Below are 20,018 nucleotides of genomic sequence, written 5' to 3'. Positions count from 1 at the left end.
CAGATTTTGGAGTCATGTCTCAGATGCAGCTACCGCTGCATAATAGAGTCTCCTCTCTTGTCCCTGACGGCTGGCTCGTCCTCTGCAGGAAGCGCCGCTGGGCACTGAAGGGATAACGTAGCTGCAGCGTGGGGCTGATTCTTCGTGGTATTTCCTCACAGAGAGTGGGCAGGGATGGCGTCCAGAATTGGAATTCCCTGCCTGGCTCCCTCCTGCATCCGGAGCTGCAGCACCTACGCAGCATTAGGGGCCTGAAATGGCCCTTGGGCAAACTTCAAAGCTGTCTGAGCATAACCAAAACTACCTATGGACTCTGTGCTGGGGATGAAATATATTCAATTATAATGGGAAATAAAAGGTAGACAGAGGTATGCTGTGAGGATATGTCACCTGTCCCGCTGAAATTGCTGTTGTTGAACACAGAACAGCACTGGGAAAGAAAATGTTTGTGCTCTAGGTTTTAGGTAGAAAGAGGATGTTCCTTACCCAGGAGGAAAACTTTAAAACACATCCAGTAAATTGGAAAAATGAGCTACATTTCTTTTATTCCAAATCAACACAATATTACATCCTGAGATTACACAAACCCCAAGAATTAGTCTAATACATATGCTTAGGTAGAACTCCTGCCTGTGTCTGGCCAATGTTATAAATTCTATTAATGACTTACTTCTGATAAAACCAATTTTTGTAACACTACAGGCAAGTGACTTCGCTAGAGACAGAAACAGCAAATAAAAATCACAATGCAAGGAAGAAACAGGCAGGAGAGCTGAAAAGCCTAAAGACCAGGTTTTATTATTAAAACGTTCTCCTGGTAACTGCCTGCTGAGCCTTCCATTAGGTCATTACTGGGACTTTTAATACTGGGTGAGCTATAAAGGCAGACGGATCCTTAACGCAGCGCCGTTTCAGCAGGTTTTTAACTAATGGGAGCAATTAGGCGGCCTCTCATCAGGCTCCGCTCCACAAACATGCACATCTGTCTGCCTGCTACTTGCACCAGCACTATGCAGGATCAGTGACTTAGCCCCAGCCTAAAGTGCTGCTCCTGTTTGGACACAGCGAGCCCCTGATTTGTTTGGCAAGGTTGCAGTTCTTCTGCCAAGTCTGAAATACAGGTGAGAGATGGGCGAGAGTTTTTAAATTCACACTGTCAACATGGGGTTGCAGTAATCCTGAACCAATATACAATCACAAATTAAAGCAAACCACATGTATTTTCCTTTGTACACAGAACACTAACACAAACTGGGGAGTTCTCAGTGCATCGCTTTCCTTCCATCCCTGAAGTACGTTACTTCACAGACCACTTTTGTATCTGTCATAACAGGTATTAATTTAGTTTCCCACCCTGTACCCTCCTTTTATAAATTCTGCATGACTTGAACTTTGAGCAATAAATAGTTTTTAATCTGCCAACCGGTTAGATGTTGGGGAAATGGTAGCTCAATTTCCTTGTTTTGCAGCAGTACTTCTTGCTGTCCAGAGCTGGCAGAACGTTACAGCTGGTTAACTGAGGCAGGTGCTGTAACGAAAGGAAGTTACAGAGCGTGTGTTATTTGTTTGAAATGAGAACAAAGCATTTTGTTCGTCAAATGGAATATAAGCTATAAAACTACTCGTGCTGTAACCCCGTATTTTTCCAACTAAGAGTCACGGATCTGGTGTTCTACAACTGGACTGCAACCAGAACAGCTCATAACGGTATTTCTTCCAGTCATCCAGGACAAGAAAAATACTGTTATGTTGCAGAAACGGAAGAGGCGAGGCGGTTTGATCCCGCAGCAGTTCTCCATCCTGCACCTCCCAACTTCCCCGCACGTTCCCAGCTCTGAGAGCTGCCGCGGGGAACATGGCTGACGGGAGGAAGGAGCTGCTGAATGATTCTCATCCCCAGGCCGGGCTGGGAGACTTGGGCCGGAGTCTGGAAAGACTGACAGGGCAGGGAGACACTCGCTTGGCAACTCCAGCAGCAGAAACACCCAGCAACGTCTGGAACCGAGTGAGGGATCGCATCCCGTCAGCGCTTACAAACGGAACGGGGTATTTTTGCCATCTCTGGAATTTGGGATTTAAAAGCACTGAAAAGATCCCAGAGAACTCCGAATGAAACCAGTCGTGCAAGCCCATCCTGTTCTGTGTCAGGAGCGCCCGGTCCTGGGTAAACCCCATCTCCCCCGGTGCTGCAGTGGAGCTGCGATGCAGAATTCACTTTGCACCAAGTTCCTCATTAGCCAGGAGGTTCATTTTTCTCCTCAGGCTAAAATTAAGATCGGTTCAATGCAGGAGCTTTCGCTCACCATTAACTGCCAGCATGAGCCAACCCAAGAGACCCAGCCCCTCCTCGGGCACAGACTATTAAATACTACTATGAAATGTTACCCCTGGCACGTGCTTCCGAGCCAGCCTGGCTGGTTTCCGAGCCGTTTTTTCATGTTCTTTCCCCAGATCCGCCACCTCCCTAATGCTGTCAAAATAGGGATGCTGCAGCAGCTGCTCACACGTCTGCCTCTCCACAGGGTCCAGACGAAGGCAACCCTTAGAAAAGATGAAATAAAGGATCAACACAAACCACTCATTAAAGGGGTCTGCCCAATTCCAGTTCCTCTCCACAGCCAGCGAGTATTCGCACAGATATGTGCATTAATTTTTTTTATTTTTTTTTTTCCTAAGAGTGGCTTTTCAGAGTCAGCATGAAGCTTGCAAAGCAGCTAATACTGAACAATTACCACGAGGCAGAAAGAGAAATCGCAGCCAGCAGGACAGTTACAGTTGTACGGTGTAGCCTCCAAAAACCAGTTAATCCCATGACTTTCATTTGAACTAGAACAACTTTCTTAGGGGAACCCACTGTGGCACTGGCTGTGTTGTTCCGGTGTTTAGCGTAGCTAATACTACCCACAGCTGCACCTTCCTTTTAATGTCTCCATCCTCACAGTTTCCATTCACTGCATCTTTACAAGGGAATCATGTTTTCCATCTCCATGGCAAAGATGAGTGGATTAGAGTGGATTAAAAATCCTCTCCAAATGCCCTCCAGCTCTGTTTTACAATGAATCTCTTGATAATTCAGAGGCCAACTCTCAAACCATTCCCCAGCAGATAAGCAAACCAGAACTGCATTTACCAAGGCTCAGCACAGAGCTGCTCCACCAGCTGTAGTTTTCTTACCTTCATGAGAGTTAAAGCAGAGTATGAAATGTTAGGGAATTTCATTTCTAATGGCTCCTGGAGGGAAAAAAACCCCAGTGAGTGTACTCATATTAGCAAGCTCTTCATTCATCAGGGTACAGAGAGTCAGTTTTCCATAGCAACACAACCTGTACCTCACAAAATGCCTCTGCTGCTGCCTGTGCCTGGGGGGGAGCTGCCTGGTGTTGCTGAGGATGGGTAGGTTGGCTGCTGTGACAGCAGAAGGGGCGAGAAGGAGCAGAGATTAAGGATTTGTCTGACTGCTTTTACACAGGGTATCGGTTAAAATGTCATGAGAGTGGTTCAGCCACCCCCAAATAATATTTTACTGGCAAAGTAGAGGGCAAAACTTCTGGAAAGGGGAAAAAGCACTGCGCAGCAAAGGACTGGTTGAGCTGAGCAAGTGAGGCTCTTCCATCTCTGCTTCCCGAGCAGACAGCATGGGTACTCTGGGTAAAAAGAAGCAGGAACATTTCTCTGGGCGAACACCACATCTCTTTAGCACTGCAGGGAGGTTGCTGGGTAGCACTAGGCTCAAGGGAAGCGTGTCTGGAGGGAGCTCTTACCATGCTCTCCGGGTCTGGAATTCGTACCCCACTGAAGAACTGGTTGGTGCTGAACACTTGCTGGTGCCTGGGAATGAGATCCCCTTTGGCCAAGAAATAAAAAAAAAAAAAACAAGTTGGGTTAATTTGCTGTTTTTACAGCATTGAACAAGCTTATATCCTCTAACAAGGCTGACACCATCCAAGAGAACATCTAAAGAGATGTCGTACCATCAAGTGAGCCGACAAAATGTTCTTTTTTGAAAACTAATGTCCACCTAGGACATGAGTGACCACACAGCTGGGTGAGTGCACAGGAGGCACAACCACCCAGGGCCTCCAGCTGTAAATAGCTCAAAGAAATTCAGCTGGTGGGAGCAGTTTTTGGAGCAGGAGTCCCCAGTTTTGGTGCATCTTCCAGGCTCTGAGTTCCTGCGCGGTGCAGCAGAGAGGCAGCAGAGCGGCCACTACAGCTGAGGGCCTTGAAAAATATGTATTTCTCTATATCTCCTCATGCCAAGCGCCTAGATCCTATCGCTGCGTTATTTGGGAAACTGCAAATTTGGCTTTGCACTAGCAAAAAAGGCCCCTCGGTAGAACACCAGGGAATGAGCTGGGCAAGGCAGAAAGTTTCACAGAAACGTCCGCTCTGCGCCAGCACCATGGAGCGCTGGCCCAAGGGAAGGTCTGTGCGTCGGGAGCGGGGTAACACCTCCAGCATCAGAGCCAGAGGGTGCTGGGCCAATACCCACCCTGGGGTCTGGCACTCCAGAGCCACAGCCCTGCAAGCCTGCCCAGAGTGTTAGAATCACAGAATCATCTCGGTTGGGAAAACCCTTGAAGATCCTCCAGTCCAACCATGAACCTCACACTGACCGTTCTCAACTCCACCAGATCCCTCAGCGCTGGGTCAACCCGACTCTTCAACCCCTCCAGGGATGGGGACTCCCCCCCTGCCCTGGGCAGCCCATTCCAACGCCCAACAACCCCTTCTGCAAAGAAATCCTTCCTAAGAGCCAGTCTGACCCTGCCCTGGCGCAGCTTGAGGCCATTCCCTCTTGTGCTGGCGCTTGTTCCTTGGGTCAAGAGACTCATCCCCCCTCTCTGCACCCTCCTTTCAGGGAGTTGGAGAGGGCCATGAGGTCTCCCCTCAGCCTCCTCTTCTCCAGACTAAAAGGGAGATCAGGGAGTTAAGGGAGATCAGGGCAGCAGCCAAGTCTCCTGCTCACATCAGACATCACCGACCGGCCCTGGGCTCTGAGGAGTGACCGGCCGGAGCCGGAGGGGGCTGCACGGCAGCGTGGGCATGCTTTGTTGGCTTTGTGGGCTCTCCTGGCCTGCTCTCCGCACTGCTGCGGAGTGTTTCAGCATTTTCAAAGGAAAAGGCTTCCCAAGAGACAGCCTGTCTGCATAAACAGTCATGTCTTCTCCGACCACTGGATCAGGCTAAACCACAAGCGTTCCAGCTTCATTAAAATTTAACTCACACTGGGTGAAATTCTTTTTGTACATGCCTGAGGATGCTGTGTAGAAAAGAGCTGAGATGCAGCACCAACAGGAACGTGCTGTAGCTTTTCCCCAGTGCAGCTTCACGGCCCTTTCTTGATGCTTAGAGCAGCTCAGAGCAAGCCAAAGGTTAAAATCAAATCCGTAACAAAAGAGCCAGGACAACAGCCAAACCACCACAATTACACAGCTTCGACCAAGGAGCTTTTCTCTGCAAACACTGCCTCAGTCCAGCACCTGCATCAAAAGGGAACTTCTTCTGGCCAAAACCCTATCATTAAAAATAAGTTCTAGCTCACCTAACACTGGCATAAATGTATTCTGGAGGATGACGCAGTCGACGTTGAACTATTTCTCTAGCTAAGGAGTGTATCTGTTTAAAGCCATTAGTCACCCTTATAGTTTTATAAGCTGCTCAGTAAAAATTCCAATTCTCAGTTCATTCCAACAAATTGCAATTAAAAGTGAGGGGTTGTTCCTTTCCACCCCAGAAATCAGATGTCACACACCAAGATCAAATAGAACTAATGAGACTGGATTAATTTAAGTGTTACAGGGATAATGGCTCTTTGATTTAACCTCTGTTCCAAATGCGAAGCGGCTCCTGAAATTCCTTGGTGAATAAAGACAAAGAAATGGAACAGACAAACAACTTGAATGTTCATACTCTCTTTCCCAAGCCATCAACAGGCACCAGCAATGTTTGTGGGGCCTCCAAAGCTGTGATGAACCGATGAACTCATTATCTAGAGGCAGGGACCCCTTTGCTTGGTACCAAACCCTAAAAAGTACCTGGATCTTTCAAACCTTTATGCAGAACATTCCTGGTTTTGTCTGCTACAGGCATCTCCTTTTTCTGTCTGTGTGGAGACAGCCGAGGATGTGGAAAGGCCAGCAGCAGAGGCAGGTGTTTTTGTGCCTGCCGTGGGGCTGGCCCTGTGCTCCCCACACCCCCCAGTAGTCACCGAGCCAGCCCAAAGGACCAGGAGGGGCATCCGGTGGCCACCTAACACATCCCACATCTTTCTGAAACTGCCCAGCACCAGACCCAGCTTCCCAGAGGCGACGAGTGCTGAAGAGAGCAGAAGGAGGGTTTCAGGCAGTTTGCAGGCAGTGACCCTGCTTATGCAGCCCTGTCCATGGCGAGCCCTCGGCCCGGCACCGCAGGCTCGTACAAGCCAAAAGCAATTCCACCCCACAGATCTTGTTCTGGAGAACAGTCACTGCCCATGTGGATGCCAACTTTGCTTCTCCAGATCCTGCCAGGCCCTGCAGCAATATCTGTTCCTCCAACTAAACAATCTCCTAACGAGATGTGCGTTAGTCATGCCAGGAAAACCTCAAACAGCACCTCAAATAAGCCAGCACCTACTAAAGGGAGAGATCCACTGGGTAAATTCACCTCCCAGCTAATCCCAATTCCCACCACAGAGGCAAATCCTCCCAGGCAAGCTCTAGTCTTGCCTGAGGCATCAAGAAGACGCAGGCTCTGGCCGGAGCAGCGAGGACACTTACCCAGGGTTCTCCGGATGAGGTACAGCTGGTCAACATCAGACTTGCCAGGCCAGAGAGGGACCCCGGAGAGCAGCTCCGCAAAGACACAGCCTATCGCCCACACGTCCACGGGAGGGCCGTACTGGGTGTCCCCCACAAGTAACTCTGGAGAGCGGTACCACCTGGTAGCCACGTAGTCGGTGTAATAATCACTGGGACCAGCTAGGAAGGAGAGAAACAAACAGGAGTGGGGGATCAGAACGATGCAGACGAGCCACCATCTGTTGTTGGGGCACCTCCTGGGCAGGCAATAGCTACAGAAACAGGGTGAGTCACTGGCCACTAGCAGAACCCAACTTTGGAAATGCTTCAGATTTGGCAAAAATTAAGACCATGTTTTTCTCCAAACGCAAATATGCAGAGCTCCACAGCAGGGCCCTGCACCAGCCAGTGGCCAGTTCTCAAAGCTCACGTGATTTGTCCGAACAAGAGCTAAAAAAAACAGATTAGGGGGTTTATTTACAATGGAAAATGTGAAGCCATTGTCTGCAGAGACAGCGCCTTCTGTCAGAGGGGCTCCTCCTGCCAGGGAACTCCAGCTGTGTCTCCAGCATTGCATAAGGGCTGGGCAGCTCTGAGATGCCCAAGGCCGACTTCTATCCACCAGCGCCAGCACCACCAGTGGTTCAGTGGCAGCAGCGGGGAGCTCAGAAAGAGTTTGTTTACGGAGGCACTTGGCACTGCGGTGTCTGAGCTAGCTCCCTTTGAGCTGCTTTGGGGATCTCTACCCAGCCTTTTTCTGTGAAAACATGCCAGCCTTTATATAGGATGATTTACACGTGCATCAGACAAAGACAAGTGAGTCTTTGCTGGTGTTTGAAAGCCTGATCCTACGCGTCATTTGAGCTTTCATGTGTTAACAATCCGGGTAAGTAGCAAGTGGGCACTCACTCAGTATGCGAGCAAATCCAAAGTCACAAAGTTTGATGACCGAGTGTTTTGTTATCAGGATGTTTTCTGGCTTTACATCTCGGTGGATGCACTGGAAACAGAAAAAGACCAAGGTTAGAAGCAAGTATTTAACTTGGCCCTCGGATAAAGAACCTCTTAGTTCGGCCACATACCCCTTGCACGTTGTGCCAGGCTTCCTGCTGAAAGAGAAGATGAAAGGATTTCTTCGCAGCAGCTAAAGCCACGTCCTGCTAGGCAGGACAATTACCTTGCCTACACCCCACCTCTGGGATAAGACGCCGTGCAGGCTCCCCGTGTCAGCTGCATAGCTCCATATCGCTTGGACAACAGCGCATCAGCTCCCCAGAACCAGCTGGGAATCTGCTAGCGGGAGGAGCGAGGGTTGTGGTCAACCTGGCTCTCTGCAAACGCAGCTCACCTGAGGCAGCTCTGTGTAACACACTCCTAATAAGGGACTCCATTCCACAATTATGTGGGGAGATCCTAACGAGAGGCGCGTAGGTCCTCTGGGCTCAGTTCTTGGATGAAGTCTCTGAGCTGTATTTACTGATAGACAAGCAAATGATTTTGCTGGCAAAGCTCACGGATGAGATGAAAGCTCTGGTTTAGCTGTGGGACTTTATCTATCCCTGTAGATGCCAGAGAGAGCCTGGTATTCCCTCTGCGCAGCGCAGCTGAGACACATCCGGAGTTCTGTGTCCGGCCCTGGGATCCTCAGCAGAAGGAAGATGTGGGTGAACTGGAGTGAGCCCAGTGAAGGGCCACTAAAATGATTATGGGATTAGGGTATCTGACATCCAAGGAGAGGATGAGGGAGCTGGGACCATCATTCAACCTGGAGAAGAGACAGCTCAGGGGGATCTTATCAATGTGCATAAATACATGGTGGGAAGAGGTGAAGAAGACTGAGCCAGGTTCTCCTTGGCGGTGTCCAGAGAAAGGACAAGAGGCAGTGGGCACAAACGGAATACATTCCATTTAAACATGAGCATTTATTTTATTTTTTTTTACTGTAAGGGTGGCTAAACACCCAAACGGGTTGTCCAGAGAGCCTGTGGAGCCTCCCATCCTTGGACATATTCAAACCCTGACTGGCAAAGTTTCTGAGCGGCCCGCTCTAGCTGACCCAGCCTGAGTGGGAGGGCTGGACTAGATGATCTCCAGAGGTCCCTTCCAACATCAGCAATTCTGCAATTCTTGAGAAGTCGCCCTGCCTGCTGAAAGCCCACAGCGATTGGATTTGGGCTTGGGAAAGAGTTTCTGCTGATCACACTAACAGAGACCTTCATTTCTTCTGCCTATGTGTGGAAGGTGTGCTCTACTGAAATCACCAGGGTCTGGCTCACATTGTCCCTCCCCTACCATCACCTCAGCACAAACACCTCGGACTTTTCCTAGCTAAGCTGGCGGTAAATTATCATGTCTCCTCCTGAGGACTGAAATGCTGCTTGTTAAATCAGTGCCATGGAGTTCCAAAAAGGGCAGCTGCATAAAACCTCATTACCTGTGATCTACAGCAGGTCAGACTGCCACATCTCATTGTTCCCTTGGCTTTAAAACTCCATGAAATCTTTCATACTGAGTGCAGGAACAGAAAAAAGAAGAAAAACAACAAATCCTGGAAGCAGTACAGACCTATGGCCAAGTTCCTGTGGCTCAACTGGACATAATTCTCCCAGCAAAGACAAAACACCCATTCCACAGTGATCTCCTGCCCGACTCTTAAATCTCAAGTATTGGCAGATAAACAAAACCAAAGACAATTACAGCTAAGTTTGCCTAAAAAACTTCTCCAAAAGGCTTCTTTCCTTCCTGGCTTTTTAAAGCATCCCCCCTGCTTTCTACAAAATACTTGCCGTGCACATTTCCCTCCAGAAAGCAGAGGAAGGGTTGTAAAACTGGTTTACTGTATCTAATTTTTGAAACCTTTTAACTGGTAACGTGATTCAATGCCTACAACTATCAACAGAAGGACTTTGTGGGGAATCAGTAGCACTTTGCTCAGGTCTCAGCTGTTGAGATGTTAAGCCAGTTTTCTAAACATCAGTTCTAATGTTGTTCAGCCTGAAAGCTTCTCTAATGACCTTAGGGTCATTAGTGCAAAGCATTCCTCGAGAGCAAACCCAAGGGACCTGTGTGATAGTAAATGCAATTCTTTTGGGTATTCAATAATAATTCAGATGTATGTTTCCTGCTGAAAACATCAAATTTCACCTGATTTCGTCCCATGAAAGTTCTGTAATCAGAAAAATGGCAAGAGAATCTCCTTCCCCTCCAAAGCCGTGTTACAGCTATCGTTAGTGCCGTTTAGGGGACTTACATTGTGTTTATGGCAGAAGTTCACAGCTTGGAGGGTCTGCCAGGTTATGCTCTTCACTAGATGCTCCGGCACCCTGTTTTAAAAAAGCACATTTTTATATTGGCTATTAAAAATAACTTCACTATCACAGGAAAAGGGAGGGGAGGCCTTTGAATGCTGACATTGTACAGGGATCTCTGAGCAAAACCCGGTCAGGGACAAGCCAAAAAACTCAGAAAAAAACCCACTAGCTGCATTTTCTTGCTATAAATAAGTTACAAGAAATACATAATAACCTTCAGTGCATTGATCAGATGATCAATGCAGGAAACCAGTCACGCTGGGCTGCTGATGGTGGAGGCTCCTGTCCCTCCTCCCATGTTTCAGAGCCGAGGCTGAGCTCTGCCTGCACCTCCCTGCATGAAGCAACGCTTTGTTACCCTCCGAGCATCGCAGAAGCATCAAAAGGAACGTCAAATCCGCTTCCAAATCCAGTCGGTGCAACAAGCTCTGAGGATTCATGGCAGCTAAGAGCACACCAGAGTGTCTGGCACCACTGTCACAGCCAGCACGAGGCCTGATGGCTGGTGACTACACCTCAGGGCCTGCAAGTCCGGGCTGGATCCTGTCTCGTGGCTGTGCTTAGCATCCAGGCTTCCTGGCAACACTCCTGAAATTCCAGCAGGCACTTCTGCCTCTGGGAGGTGCTAAGGCTTGGACAACAGGCCCAAGCCAGAGTTGACCTATAGATGAATCCTGTATATTTTATAACTGATAACCATTGTGCTAGCAGGTATTGTGCTAGGTTATAACAAACCACCTGTGCTGATGTAAAAAGTGCTAAAGTGTTGGAAGTACTGAAGCCTGAACAACAGGCCCCGAGCTGAAGCTGCTAACTTAGCATGTAGTCATTAACAAAGTATGTATGTTCACTAGTGAAAGATGCAGCTTAGACAGAATATAATCAGTAGTGAGGATGAAATGCTGAGAGAATATATCCAACTTTCCTTTCTCATCCTTGTTCAAGGCTGAGAACCCAAGTGTTCAGCCTTGTTAGAAATTCCCTTGGTTCTCCCTGCTGAGCCCTGGCCAGGCTTTGGGTGGAATCCAACAGGAGGATGAACCCAGATATTTCCACTCAAAACAAAGATGTCAGTTATTCTGGCTTGCTGATTTTTGGTATATAAGGCTAGACCCGCTCACAGTGACTTTGGAAGCCTCACCTACGGGTGGACGCACCACGTAGGACTTCCCAATGCCGGGACAGGCTCTCCAAATCCTCGCTGCAACCGGGGCTGCCCAGCGCCTGCGGGTCTGGGTGATGGTAACGGGTCCAAGTGGTGATGGGTCTTTCTTAACCACTATTCTCTCTCTCCTGTAGTAATGATTTGATGCATTACCCTGTATTTTCCTATTTGTTTGCTTTAAGTGCATTATTCTGTCTTACTGCATGTATTCTGTATTCTGTTACATTATTTAGTTATCCCCAGTAAAATATGCCTACTCTTTTCACTCTGGTGTCTGAGTTTAATTGATATCCTTAATCAGCAAAACACCCTGCAACCGCTCGGGGCGTCGGAGGCGGTGGGGTATCCGCGGTGTGGATGTACGCTTTGAGTTGCAATGCTGTCAGGTCACTGACTGGCCGGAGCAGAGGTGTAACCAAAATGGGATGGGGAAGGATGTTCCCACAAGAGCATAAAGCTCTGCCTTGGTTTGCATCTCCTCTCCTTCCCTCCAATGGCTGGCTAACACTTCAGAGAAAGAAAAACTCTGTTAAAGATCCAGCCTCCTCTCCTGTGCGACAGTTCTTAAACCTCCTTGGCTGTCTAACGGTCTTCAACAACCCCAGAGAAGGCAGAGGTGACAGTCTTGGCACTTTCAAGCTCAAATCCAATTTTATTTCATGTCTTTAATGCTGAAAAGCTTCTGATTCATCATAAAGAAAAAAAACCAACAAAAAACTAAATCAAAACAATATGCAGAAAGGCTGGCTTTTTCTTTAAGGCACCCAGAAACATCCTAGATCATGGGAGTGATGCACTGACAGCCTGACAAGGGGATGAACTTGGTCAAATGACCTGGAAACATGGTGCAAAGAGGCGTGTGCCCACCCATCTTCATCCTGACCACAAAGGACTTGACCATCTGCTGTAGCAAAGATCAAAAGCGATGTATGCAACCAGGCATTACACATTCGTTCACACTGGAGCTGTTCTGATGAACAGAAGGCAAATGTGAAGGGTTTTCTTCAAAGAGGGTTATCCACCCTCTCTACAGATTCTAGGGGAATAGGTTCAAACTGGGGTGAAAGCTGCTCACCAAGCTATCTGCTATCAGCATGCTCCATTCTCCTTCGAGAGTTCCACATCAGGGAGAAAGAGAATAACAGGCTTGTTTACTCAATCCCCAATTAGTCTCCTGCAGGCAATTCATTTAGCTCCAGGCCTGTAAAATGATTTATGCACTTCTGCTTAGCATTTCCACAGCACCAAGTCACTGTGAATAATTAGGGACAATGTATTTAGCCAGAGTGACATTTAGAATGTGTCAAAAGAACAAACCCTGTCCTGGAGAACGTTCCTTCTGCCCGCATAGCTCACGCTTTGTGCAAGCACCCGTTTAAAGAAGAGGGTATCTGACCTGAGGGTGTGCAGAGAGGCGCAGGCAGAGCTCCTGGTAACTCCTGCCAGCCAACACCTACTCCTCAGCACTGCAGCATGCCAGAGGGCTGGAAGTCACTGCTCTATCATACGGGTCATCACTGACATCACGACAGACTGTGTATGGTTTGGGTGCTTACAGCATGGGTGTGCACAGCCTCCCCCAGTGACGTGCACCCACAGCTGGGGAGCAGGAGGAAGAAGGGTTGTGTGCCCCCAGCCCGTCTCCCCCAGCAGCCCTGACCTCTTTGCAGCGAGACACAAGACTCCCCCAAGCCACCTGGCTTGGGGTTTGCCGGTGCCAAGCCAGCCCAAGATCACCCAACCACGCAGGATCAGCGCCCCCGTCTCCTTGGTGAGCGGTGCTGGGCAGGAGTGCACGCAGGCTGAGAGGCAATTCTTTTGGACGTCATTGCTAAACCACAGGAACGGAGCAAGACCTGGGCACAGAACTGAGAAACCTCTCTGGTAACTAAACTCCTCTGAAAACTCTGCAGAGCAGCAACGACATAGACACCCCCAAGTCCTTTGCTCAAAGCTTCCCCGTGAGAGACAGGCCACTCACCCCCGGGGGTGCTTGTCCAGCTCGTGGAGAACTGTGTGGTCGCAGTATTCGAAGACCAGATGCAGCCTCCGCTTCCTCCTGAACACCTCCAGCAGGTTCACCAGGTTGGGGTGTTTCAGTTGCTGTAACACACAGTGGATGGGCTGGTTAGTTACTGCATGGGGGAGCAGGGTAAAGGAGGGGGGGACACACAGTGCTTTTACCCACAAGGGTCTCAATTCCTCGAGCTGAAACCTTTTACACAAGCGCAGCACGACGCGAAGCAGCAGCTCAGCTACAGCTCAGCCCAGGGTGTAGTTATTTTAGGAACTGACAAGTCAGCTTGGCTTCAGCGAGTGCCTCTTAGAAAAGATGCTCATAGATAAAGAATTCATCATGGTGCCCACAGCTATCCCAGCAGCGCCTTTCATTGTAGGTATCCAGTGTTTGACTGCCCCACAGTGAAAAGCAGCTGGCCCTGGAGAACAGCTTGGGAAATCCCACACGGTACGAGCCTGCAGCAGGCAAACACACGTTCAGGAGAAACCAAGAGCTCCTCAGATAAGCATAAGTAAAGCACGTGGTCTCAGCTTCACCAACTTCTTGTCAGAATGTGGAGAGGATAATTAGTAGCGTTTTTATTGCTGCTTCTTCCTCTTCCTCTCAATCCACTTCATGTGCTCAAACGAGGGCTTCCTCTCCTGGGGAGCTCAGCTTCTTACCACACATGAAGCCTGAGCACAGCAGGGTTATTCAAATGCACCTCACAAGAGGTGAGGGTGGGCTCCACTGGAGCTCTTCACTTCCTATTCCTTTGCCCGCATTTTGGGAGAGGGCTTGGAGAGGGCTTGAACCAAGGGGCACAACACAGCCTTCAGAAAAGGAAACAAAGAAAAGCCAACCCCAACTTAGGAATGTTATTTCTTTTCAGATGACTCATGGCACCATCCCCTCTGCTCGCAGGGACCTGTAGCCACGAGGGCTTTGCCTGGCCAAGGCTTTACAGCAAACACATTTCTAAGCAAGGAGGCTGGAAAGGGCATTGCCAAGGAGTTACGCCAACCTCGGCTTCTAATGTGCCTCTGAGTTATCTGGGAAAGCCTGTAAAGGAGAAGGAAGCAGAGTCAAGAATAGAGAAAACTGTGAGGGGCCTCAACTGAGGAATGCAGCTGTTTGGGGAAGTGTCCACTTAGCCCCGAGGTGAAAAATCACCAAAATCCACGACTTGAATCCTGGGGTTAACCAGTGAACTTCAGTAAAAGAGCAGGTCAGTAGAAGACCCCCACCATACCTCACGAGCAGGAGGGACACGGCAGGGGCCATTTCAGTGCTCTGATGGGCATGCTGTGAAAACGTAATTTTATTCAGGCGTGTCACTGCAAAAGCTCCTTGTAAAGAGAGACCTTCCAGGGACCTCACTGCCTCTGGGGGACATTGTACTGAACCCAGACTGTACTGAGCCCATATGCCAACACGCAGGGTCCCTGTCGGTGTGCAGAAGGTGCCTATTCCCGTCCTGCAAACTGGCAGCAAGGAGCTGATGTTTCTAAACAGCATCTCTTACTGCACACAGGGCTTGTTCCTTCACTCCTGCCAACACCGTGTAAACCATCTGCCAGCATCAAAGATCTTTGCGCCCATCTGGATCAAACCAAGATCTGACCACTTCCTCAGTCCTCCACGGTGAGTATTTGTGCGCCAAGCGCCCTCCCTGTCCAGCACAAGGTACCCGACAGCGTCAGCAGGGCCTGACTGTCAGTGTAACCTTCTCTGCCCTGGCCATGCCTCCTGACCTCGCACGACAGATGGGCTTCCTCTGCACACCCTCACGTTCCTCCCGGCAGGGCTGCTAGTGAAAGCATTAAACCACAAGGGAGGAGGCCTGTAACTCCTCTCGAGCTTGGTATTTATCTAGTGGTATCTCCATTCTCCTCATTTCCTTATCCACTCTGTAAAAGATGATCAGATACAGAGCACGCCCTGCAAGGCTGCTGACAATCCCAGCAACGATCACGACTCTCCTGGGAACTGTGTGCGTACCGTGCCACCCAGCCTGTTAAGCATATCCACATCGAGCAAAGTACCTACTTGCCACGTGCACGTTAGACAAAGCCCAGTCATCCAGTTTAGACCCCACCACAAAAGTCAGGCAGCTGCCGTGGCTCTGGTACGGCCCCTTCCTTCACCAGTCAAGCAGCTCCCGATAGACCGTGTGAAGTGGATCCCTCCCTTTCCACGCACTCCATGTGTCGACATGTTATCTTCCCAGAGATCAGCAACAACAGAGGTATCTGAGATATCAGAGATAAGCTGGGCCTCCAGCAACGACGCTGGGTAATGGGTGCCCAATTCCTCTGTTGCTTTCGGATCTGCCCACCAACATGGACAAACTGCTGGGCACGGCCAAGCCTGTCAGCGGGGAGGAGGCAGGTGAGACAATCTCTGCAGCGCTTTGATTCCACTTTTAGAGACAGCTCAGGACGAAATAACGGCCAACTGACTGTAAAGCAAGAAGAAAGTTAAATCGACGATAATAGATTGTTTGGAAAACCAGTGGCAGTTACAGGCTGGTTGTAGGAGTCGGCCTTTCACAGGGGCAGGCCATGCCTGGGGACACTCTGTCCTGGCCATCCTCACGTGCGTGTGGAGCCGGAATTTCTGGAGAGAGCGAGCTTGGGCTTGGGAGCACGAGGTCTGGCTGAGCTGGGGACACTGCAAGGGGACACAGCTGTAAGAACAAGCTCTCGCACACACAGGAGTGGCTTAATCAGGGAGCATCTCCCTGTGCCCTGCTCCATGCCTGGGGCTCTCCAGGCAGTCGGTGTCACCGGGCTGACTCTAAACGTCTCTTGTGCAGGCAGACGTGCGCACAAAGCCACCGTAAATCTGCCAGTGTCCCTAACAACATCCCCGTCTGGCGGCACAGCGTTTCAGAGAGCAGTTACTAAGGCTACCAATGCTGCCGGTTGGCCAGTTGCTGGCAGCACCAGGATGGGCTTTCCCCTCCCTGCGCCCTGCTTGGGTGACAAGGCCATGTGTCGCCTTCTGCGCACAGGCCAGATGTCCTGCACGGGCCTTCCCCCAAAGTTATAAATGCTCCTGTGCTAAAATGATAGGGATTATTTTCTATTTCGTATATGAACCCAGTTTTGCATTGTATTTTCTCTCATCTTCTTTGCAATGTCAGAGCTAAAAACTGTCTCAGCCTCCATGCGAGGGCTGGGGAGACAACATCCTTCTGGAAACAGCAGGCTCTGATGGGTTGATACCCAGACTCGCTCTGTTTTCACGTATTTCCAGCCTTCCCTATGGAATCGGGATCACACAAGGTGTTTGAGGACTCTGCATACTGCTCCGCTCTCCCACCCCACCTCCCATGGCTCTTGGCCATCAAAAGCCCTTTGTCTACAAGGTATTTGCTGTACAGAATAATAATTTATCAGGCCCTACATTTTTTACTGATGAAACAATCTCACCACATCTTTGACAAACACTTAGTTCTGCCTAAGCCAGGAAATACCTCAACAAACAAACAAACAAACTGTTGCTATTTACAGAGAAAAAGTTGAAAAGATAGTCAAGCAGGTCTGCACTTGTTAAAATCAACAGCGCCCCGACACAGATCCTGCCGTGGCTAGCTGCAGTGCTGTCAGCTTTGGACCCTTAAAGACGATGCAGTTACCATCTCCATTACAAGTGACTTCTGCAATGATAATTTTCCTTTTGGATTTTTAATATCATTTAAATCTTAATGCATCTCCAGCATTGTTTACTAAAACGATACAGCTACATGTCATCTATTTGCTTCAGACAGGAGAAAAACTTAGGTTGCTTCTCCCCAAAATCTAACTGAAAAATAAATATGCTTTTTTCCTAGATGATGGCTCTTTCAGGATGGCATCCAGGCTTATCTTGCCTCTTTTTGCAGCGGGTAGAGAATCAGGCCTTCATATTCCTTTGACAATAAACACCCACTTCTTTATATATAAATGCTCAATAGAAGACAAGCCAATAGCACAAAGAGATTTTGGGAAAAGAAATACCAGAAATACTGTAACCTGCTGAAATCTTGCACTTAATTGCAAATCTGAAAGTTAATTGATTCCCAGCAAGCAAATTAAGCTAACTCGATGGAAGGGAACATTGAGTGCAATGAGTATCAACCGCTGCTACGCAAATACCCACAGGCAGTGAAGTCTGGGAACAGCATGAAGAAATCAGAGACCAAGGGGCTATGAGTTTTGGGAAAGAAGTTTTAAATAAAATGGAACATCTTTCTCTGTGGATTTCTGTAGGGTTTTGTCCCAAATCCTAAATCACTGACTGTCTACAAGAATGCATTGTGTCGGATCTGAACGGCATGTTTCTTGTAAAAAGGAGTCCTATTGGAAGTCATTATTTTAAAATTTATCATAAACCAACATGCTGTTCACATGGTTCTTTAATCAGTTCAGTGTTTTAAAGCTATGGCTCTTCTGCATGGAAAAGAGAAAGCTGGAGATGGGGAGATGATGGAGGTGTCTGAGATCGTGAGTACCTCGGAGAAAGCGAAAAGGGAACAACACCCTCCACTTCTCGGAGCACACACCTGAGGGTACTGTATGCCACCACCCAGCAGCAAGTTCGTAACACATGAACGGAAATACTTTTTCACACAACGCATTCCTAAAGTGGCACTCACTGCCTCAGGAAACTGTGGAGTCCAGATGAATACCACTTCAAAAAGAAATGGGACAAACTCCCAACAGTCTATGAATGTCTGCTAAGCATGGAGCAAAGGGTACAACCTCTGGCTCCAGAAACTTTGCCCAGAAGTTGGGTGTGTGAAAGAAAACCTTACCCCATCTCCCTCTTTCTGCTGGGTTTCTCCTCATTTCTGCATGCTTGATGGACCTGGGGCGTGACTCACTGCAAATGTTCCCGTGCTTTTATTTCACCAGGAAAATAAACACAGAGGCTGAATGAGTGACCCATTTCTATGTGAGGATAAGCCCTCACACAGAAGTCCAGAAAGGACCAGCAAAAACAAGGTGCTGCCATGGTTCACAGGTGCCTGCTCTGCAGACGCTCCCACGTGTGAATACCTCGGAGCCTACACAGCCCTGCACCTCACCCTCCAACACTGCAACCCCCCACAACCAGGGGCTCAGAAAGGGCGTTTTAAGGAGGAACTGGGGCAGATTTATTAAGCAGGGAGCTACGAGAGCTGCGCCCCACAGCTGTCTCCCACCTCATGCTACCTAGGATCACTTTTTGCTCATGAGCTTTACACCAGTTCCAACAGCCCTTGTCTCTGGGGGGAATCTCCTGGACACAGACAGGGCCTGCTGCCGGCTGGCTTGTTACAGGTGGTGCTGGTTAAGGGCAGAGCTGTGCCTGTACCGGCCAGGACATCGCTGATGGGGGACAGAGTCTGGGTCAATCCCTCTCTAAAGGGCACAGCGAGGACTTTGTTGATGCTACTGCACTACCCATGCAGAAGTCTACAGGCACCCGGCAGCTTGCTCTTTGCGGGGTCTCAGCTCCCACCTGCACCAATGCTCTTTGATGCATGAGAGCCTGGGCTGAGGAGGATCACCTCCGTCCCGAGGCATGTCCATCCCTGGCCAAACGGGTCGGACTGGCACTGGCACCAGCTTTCTCTCACAGAAGCTGACTGACCTGGGCACTTTATGCACCGCTCCCTCAGGCCCCTTCTCTTCACTGCTCCGACAGCGCATCTCCTCATGGCTGCCCCCATGCCCCATCTCCTCATGGCTGCCCCCACGCCCCATCTCCTCATGGCTGCCCTGGCTGCCCTCACACCCCATCTCCTCGCTTCCCCCTCACGACACCCCATCTCCTCGCTTCCCCCTCACGACACCCCATCTCCTCGCCTCCCACCTCACGACGCCCCATCTGCCCATAGCTGCCCTCATGTCCCGTCTCCTCACTTCCCCCTCACGACACCCCATCCCCTCATGGCTGCCCTCACGCCCAGACTCTTCACGACGCCTTCTTCCTTCCCTCACACCCCCTCCCCCGGCAGCTCCCTCAGGGCTCTCTGGCCGCGGCGCCGGGCTCGCAATGGCGGCCCACAGTCCGCAGCCGCCACAGCCGCCGCGCCGGGAGCGGTACCGGGAGTGGCGGAGCCCCCTCGGCCCGGGCGCCCCGGAGGCGGCGGACGAGGAGCCAGCGGGGCCGGGCGCCCGCCCGCCACCCACCTTCAGCATGCGGATCTCCCGCAGGGCGATCTTCCTGATCACCGGGTCTTCCTCGGACTCCAGGAACTTCTTAATGGCCACGATCTGCCCCGTGTCCTTCTTGCGGCACTTGAAGACGACGCCATAGGAGCCCTCCCCGACCTTTCCCAGCTTCTCGTACCGCTCCATGGCGGGGGGCGGGCAGCGGGGCCGCCCCAGCGCAGCTCCCTCGCCTCAGAGCGCCACAGCAGCGGCCGCGGCCCCCCCGCGCCCGCAGTTACCCCCGCGGCGGCGGAGCGACCGCGCCCGCCCTCCGCAGCTCCGGCGGGGCCGGGGCGGGCCCTCGGGGCGGGGGGGGGTCTCCCCGGCGGGGAACGGCTGGTGCCAGGCCGAGGGGAGCGCCTTCCCCGAGGCGGTTCCTCCACCCCGGGGGACCCCAAAACCAGCCGGGGCGGGAGGGGGAGTCCCCATGGCCTCTCACGGGGCCACACGCACCCCTCAGGGCGCTGAGCCCCCGCCAAGCCTCCCTCAGGGCTTTGTGTCCCACAGCACCATTTTGTCTTTACCCCCAGCGCTCTGCTTTTTCTCGGGGGAACTCTGGTTTTTTACTCAAATTTC

General features: G+C 50.4%; 1 protein-coding gene across 2 annotated transcripts; it reads right to left on the bottom strand.

The window, feature by feature from the left end:
* Positions 1–515: 515 nt before the first annotated feature.
* Positions 516–19,728, bottom strand: CDKL1 (cyclin dependent kinase like 1). 2 transcript variants are annotated; one of them, XM_074821173.1, is made up of 9 exons: positions 19,422–19,728; positions 13,240–13,361; positions 10,033–10,105; positions 7,692–7,782; positions 6,762–6,962; positions 3,762–3,844; positions 3,175–3,231; positions 2,386–2,541; positions 516–1,528 (listed from the first exon to the last, which is right to left on the bottom strand). In XM_074821173.1, the coding sequence occupies exons 1-9, from the start codon at positions 19,587–19,589 to the stop codon at positions 1,427–1,429; spliced, it is 1,053 nt and encodes a 350-aa protein (XP_074677274.1). In that variant the 5' UTR covers positions 19,590–19,728; the 3' UTR covers positions 516–1,426. The 2 variants fall into 2 exon arrangements, with proteins under 2 accessions (XP_074677274.1, XP_074677275.1); XM_074821174.1 differs by lacking the exon at positions 3,175–3,231.
* Between the last annotated feature and the right edge of the window lie 290 nt (positions 19,729–20,018).

The sequence above is a fragment of the Strix aluco genome, chromosome 4 (assembly GCF_031877795.1).
Source record: "Strix aluco isolate bStrAlu1 chromosome 4, bStrAlu1.hap1, whole genome shotgun sequence".
Taxonomy (NCBI): Eukaryota; Metazoa; Chordata; class Aves; order Strigiformes; family Strigidae; genus Strix; species Strix aluco.
The sequence above is the reverse complement of the archived record's forward strand: the minus strand, read 5'-3'. Positions and strand labels throughout refer to the sequence as shown.

Bases quoted from the DNA above. Each gene is read 5' to 3' on its own strand.
- CDKL1 (XM_074821173.1), bottom strand. From the start codon at position 19,589: ATGGAGCGGTACGAGAAGCTGGGAAAGGTCGGGGAGGGCTCCTATGGC. The intron at 10,106-13,239 runs GTGAGTGGCCTG...TTTTTAAAACAG, and splicing joins CTGGACAAGCACCCCCGGGG to GGTGCCGGAGCATCTAGTGA. The intron at 7,783-10,032 runs GTAAGTCCCCTA...TTCTGTTTCCAG, and splicing joins ACTTCTGCCATAAACACAAT to TGCATCCACCGAGATGTAAA.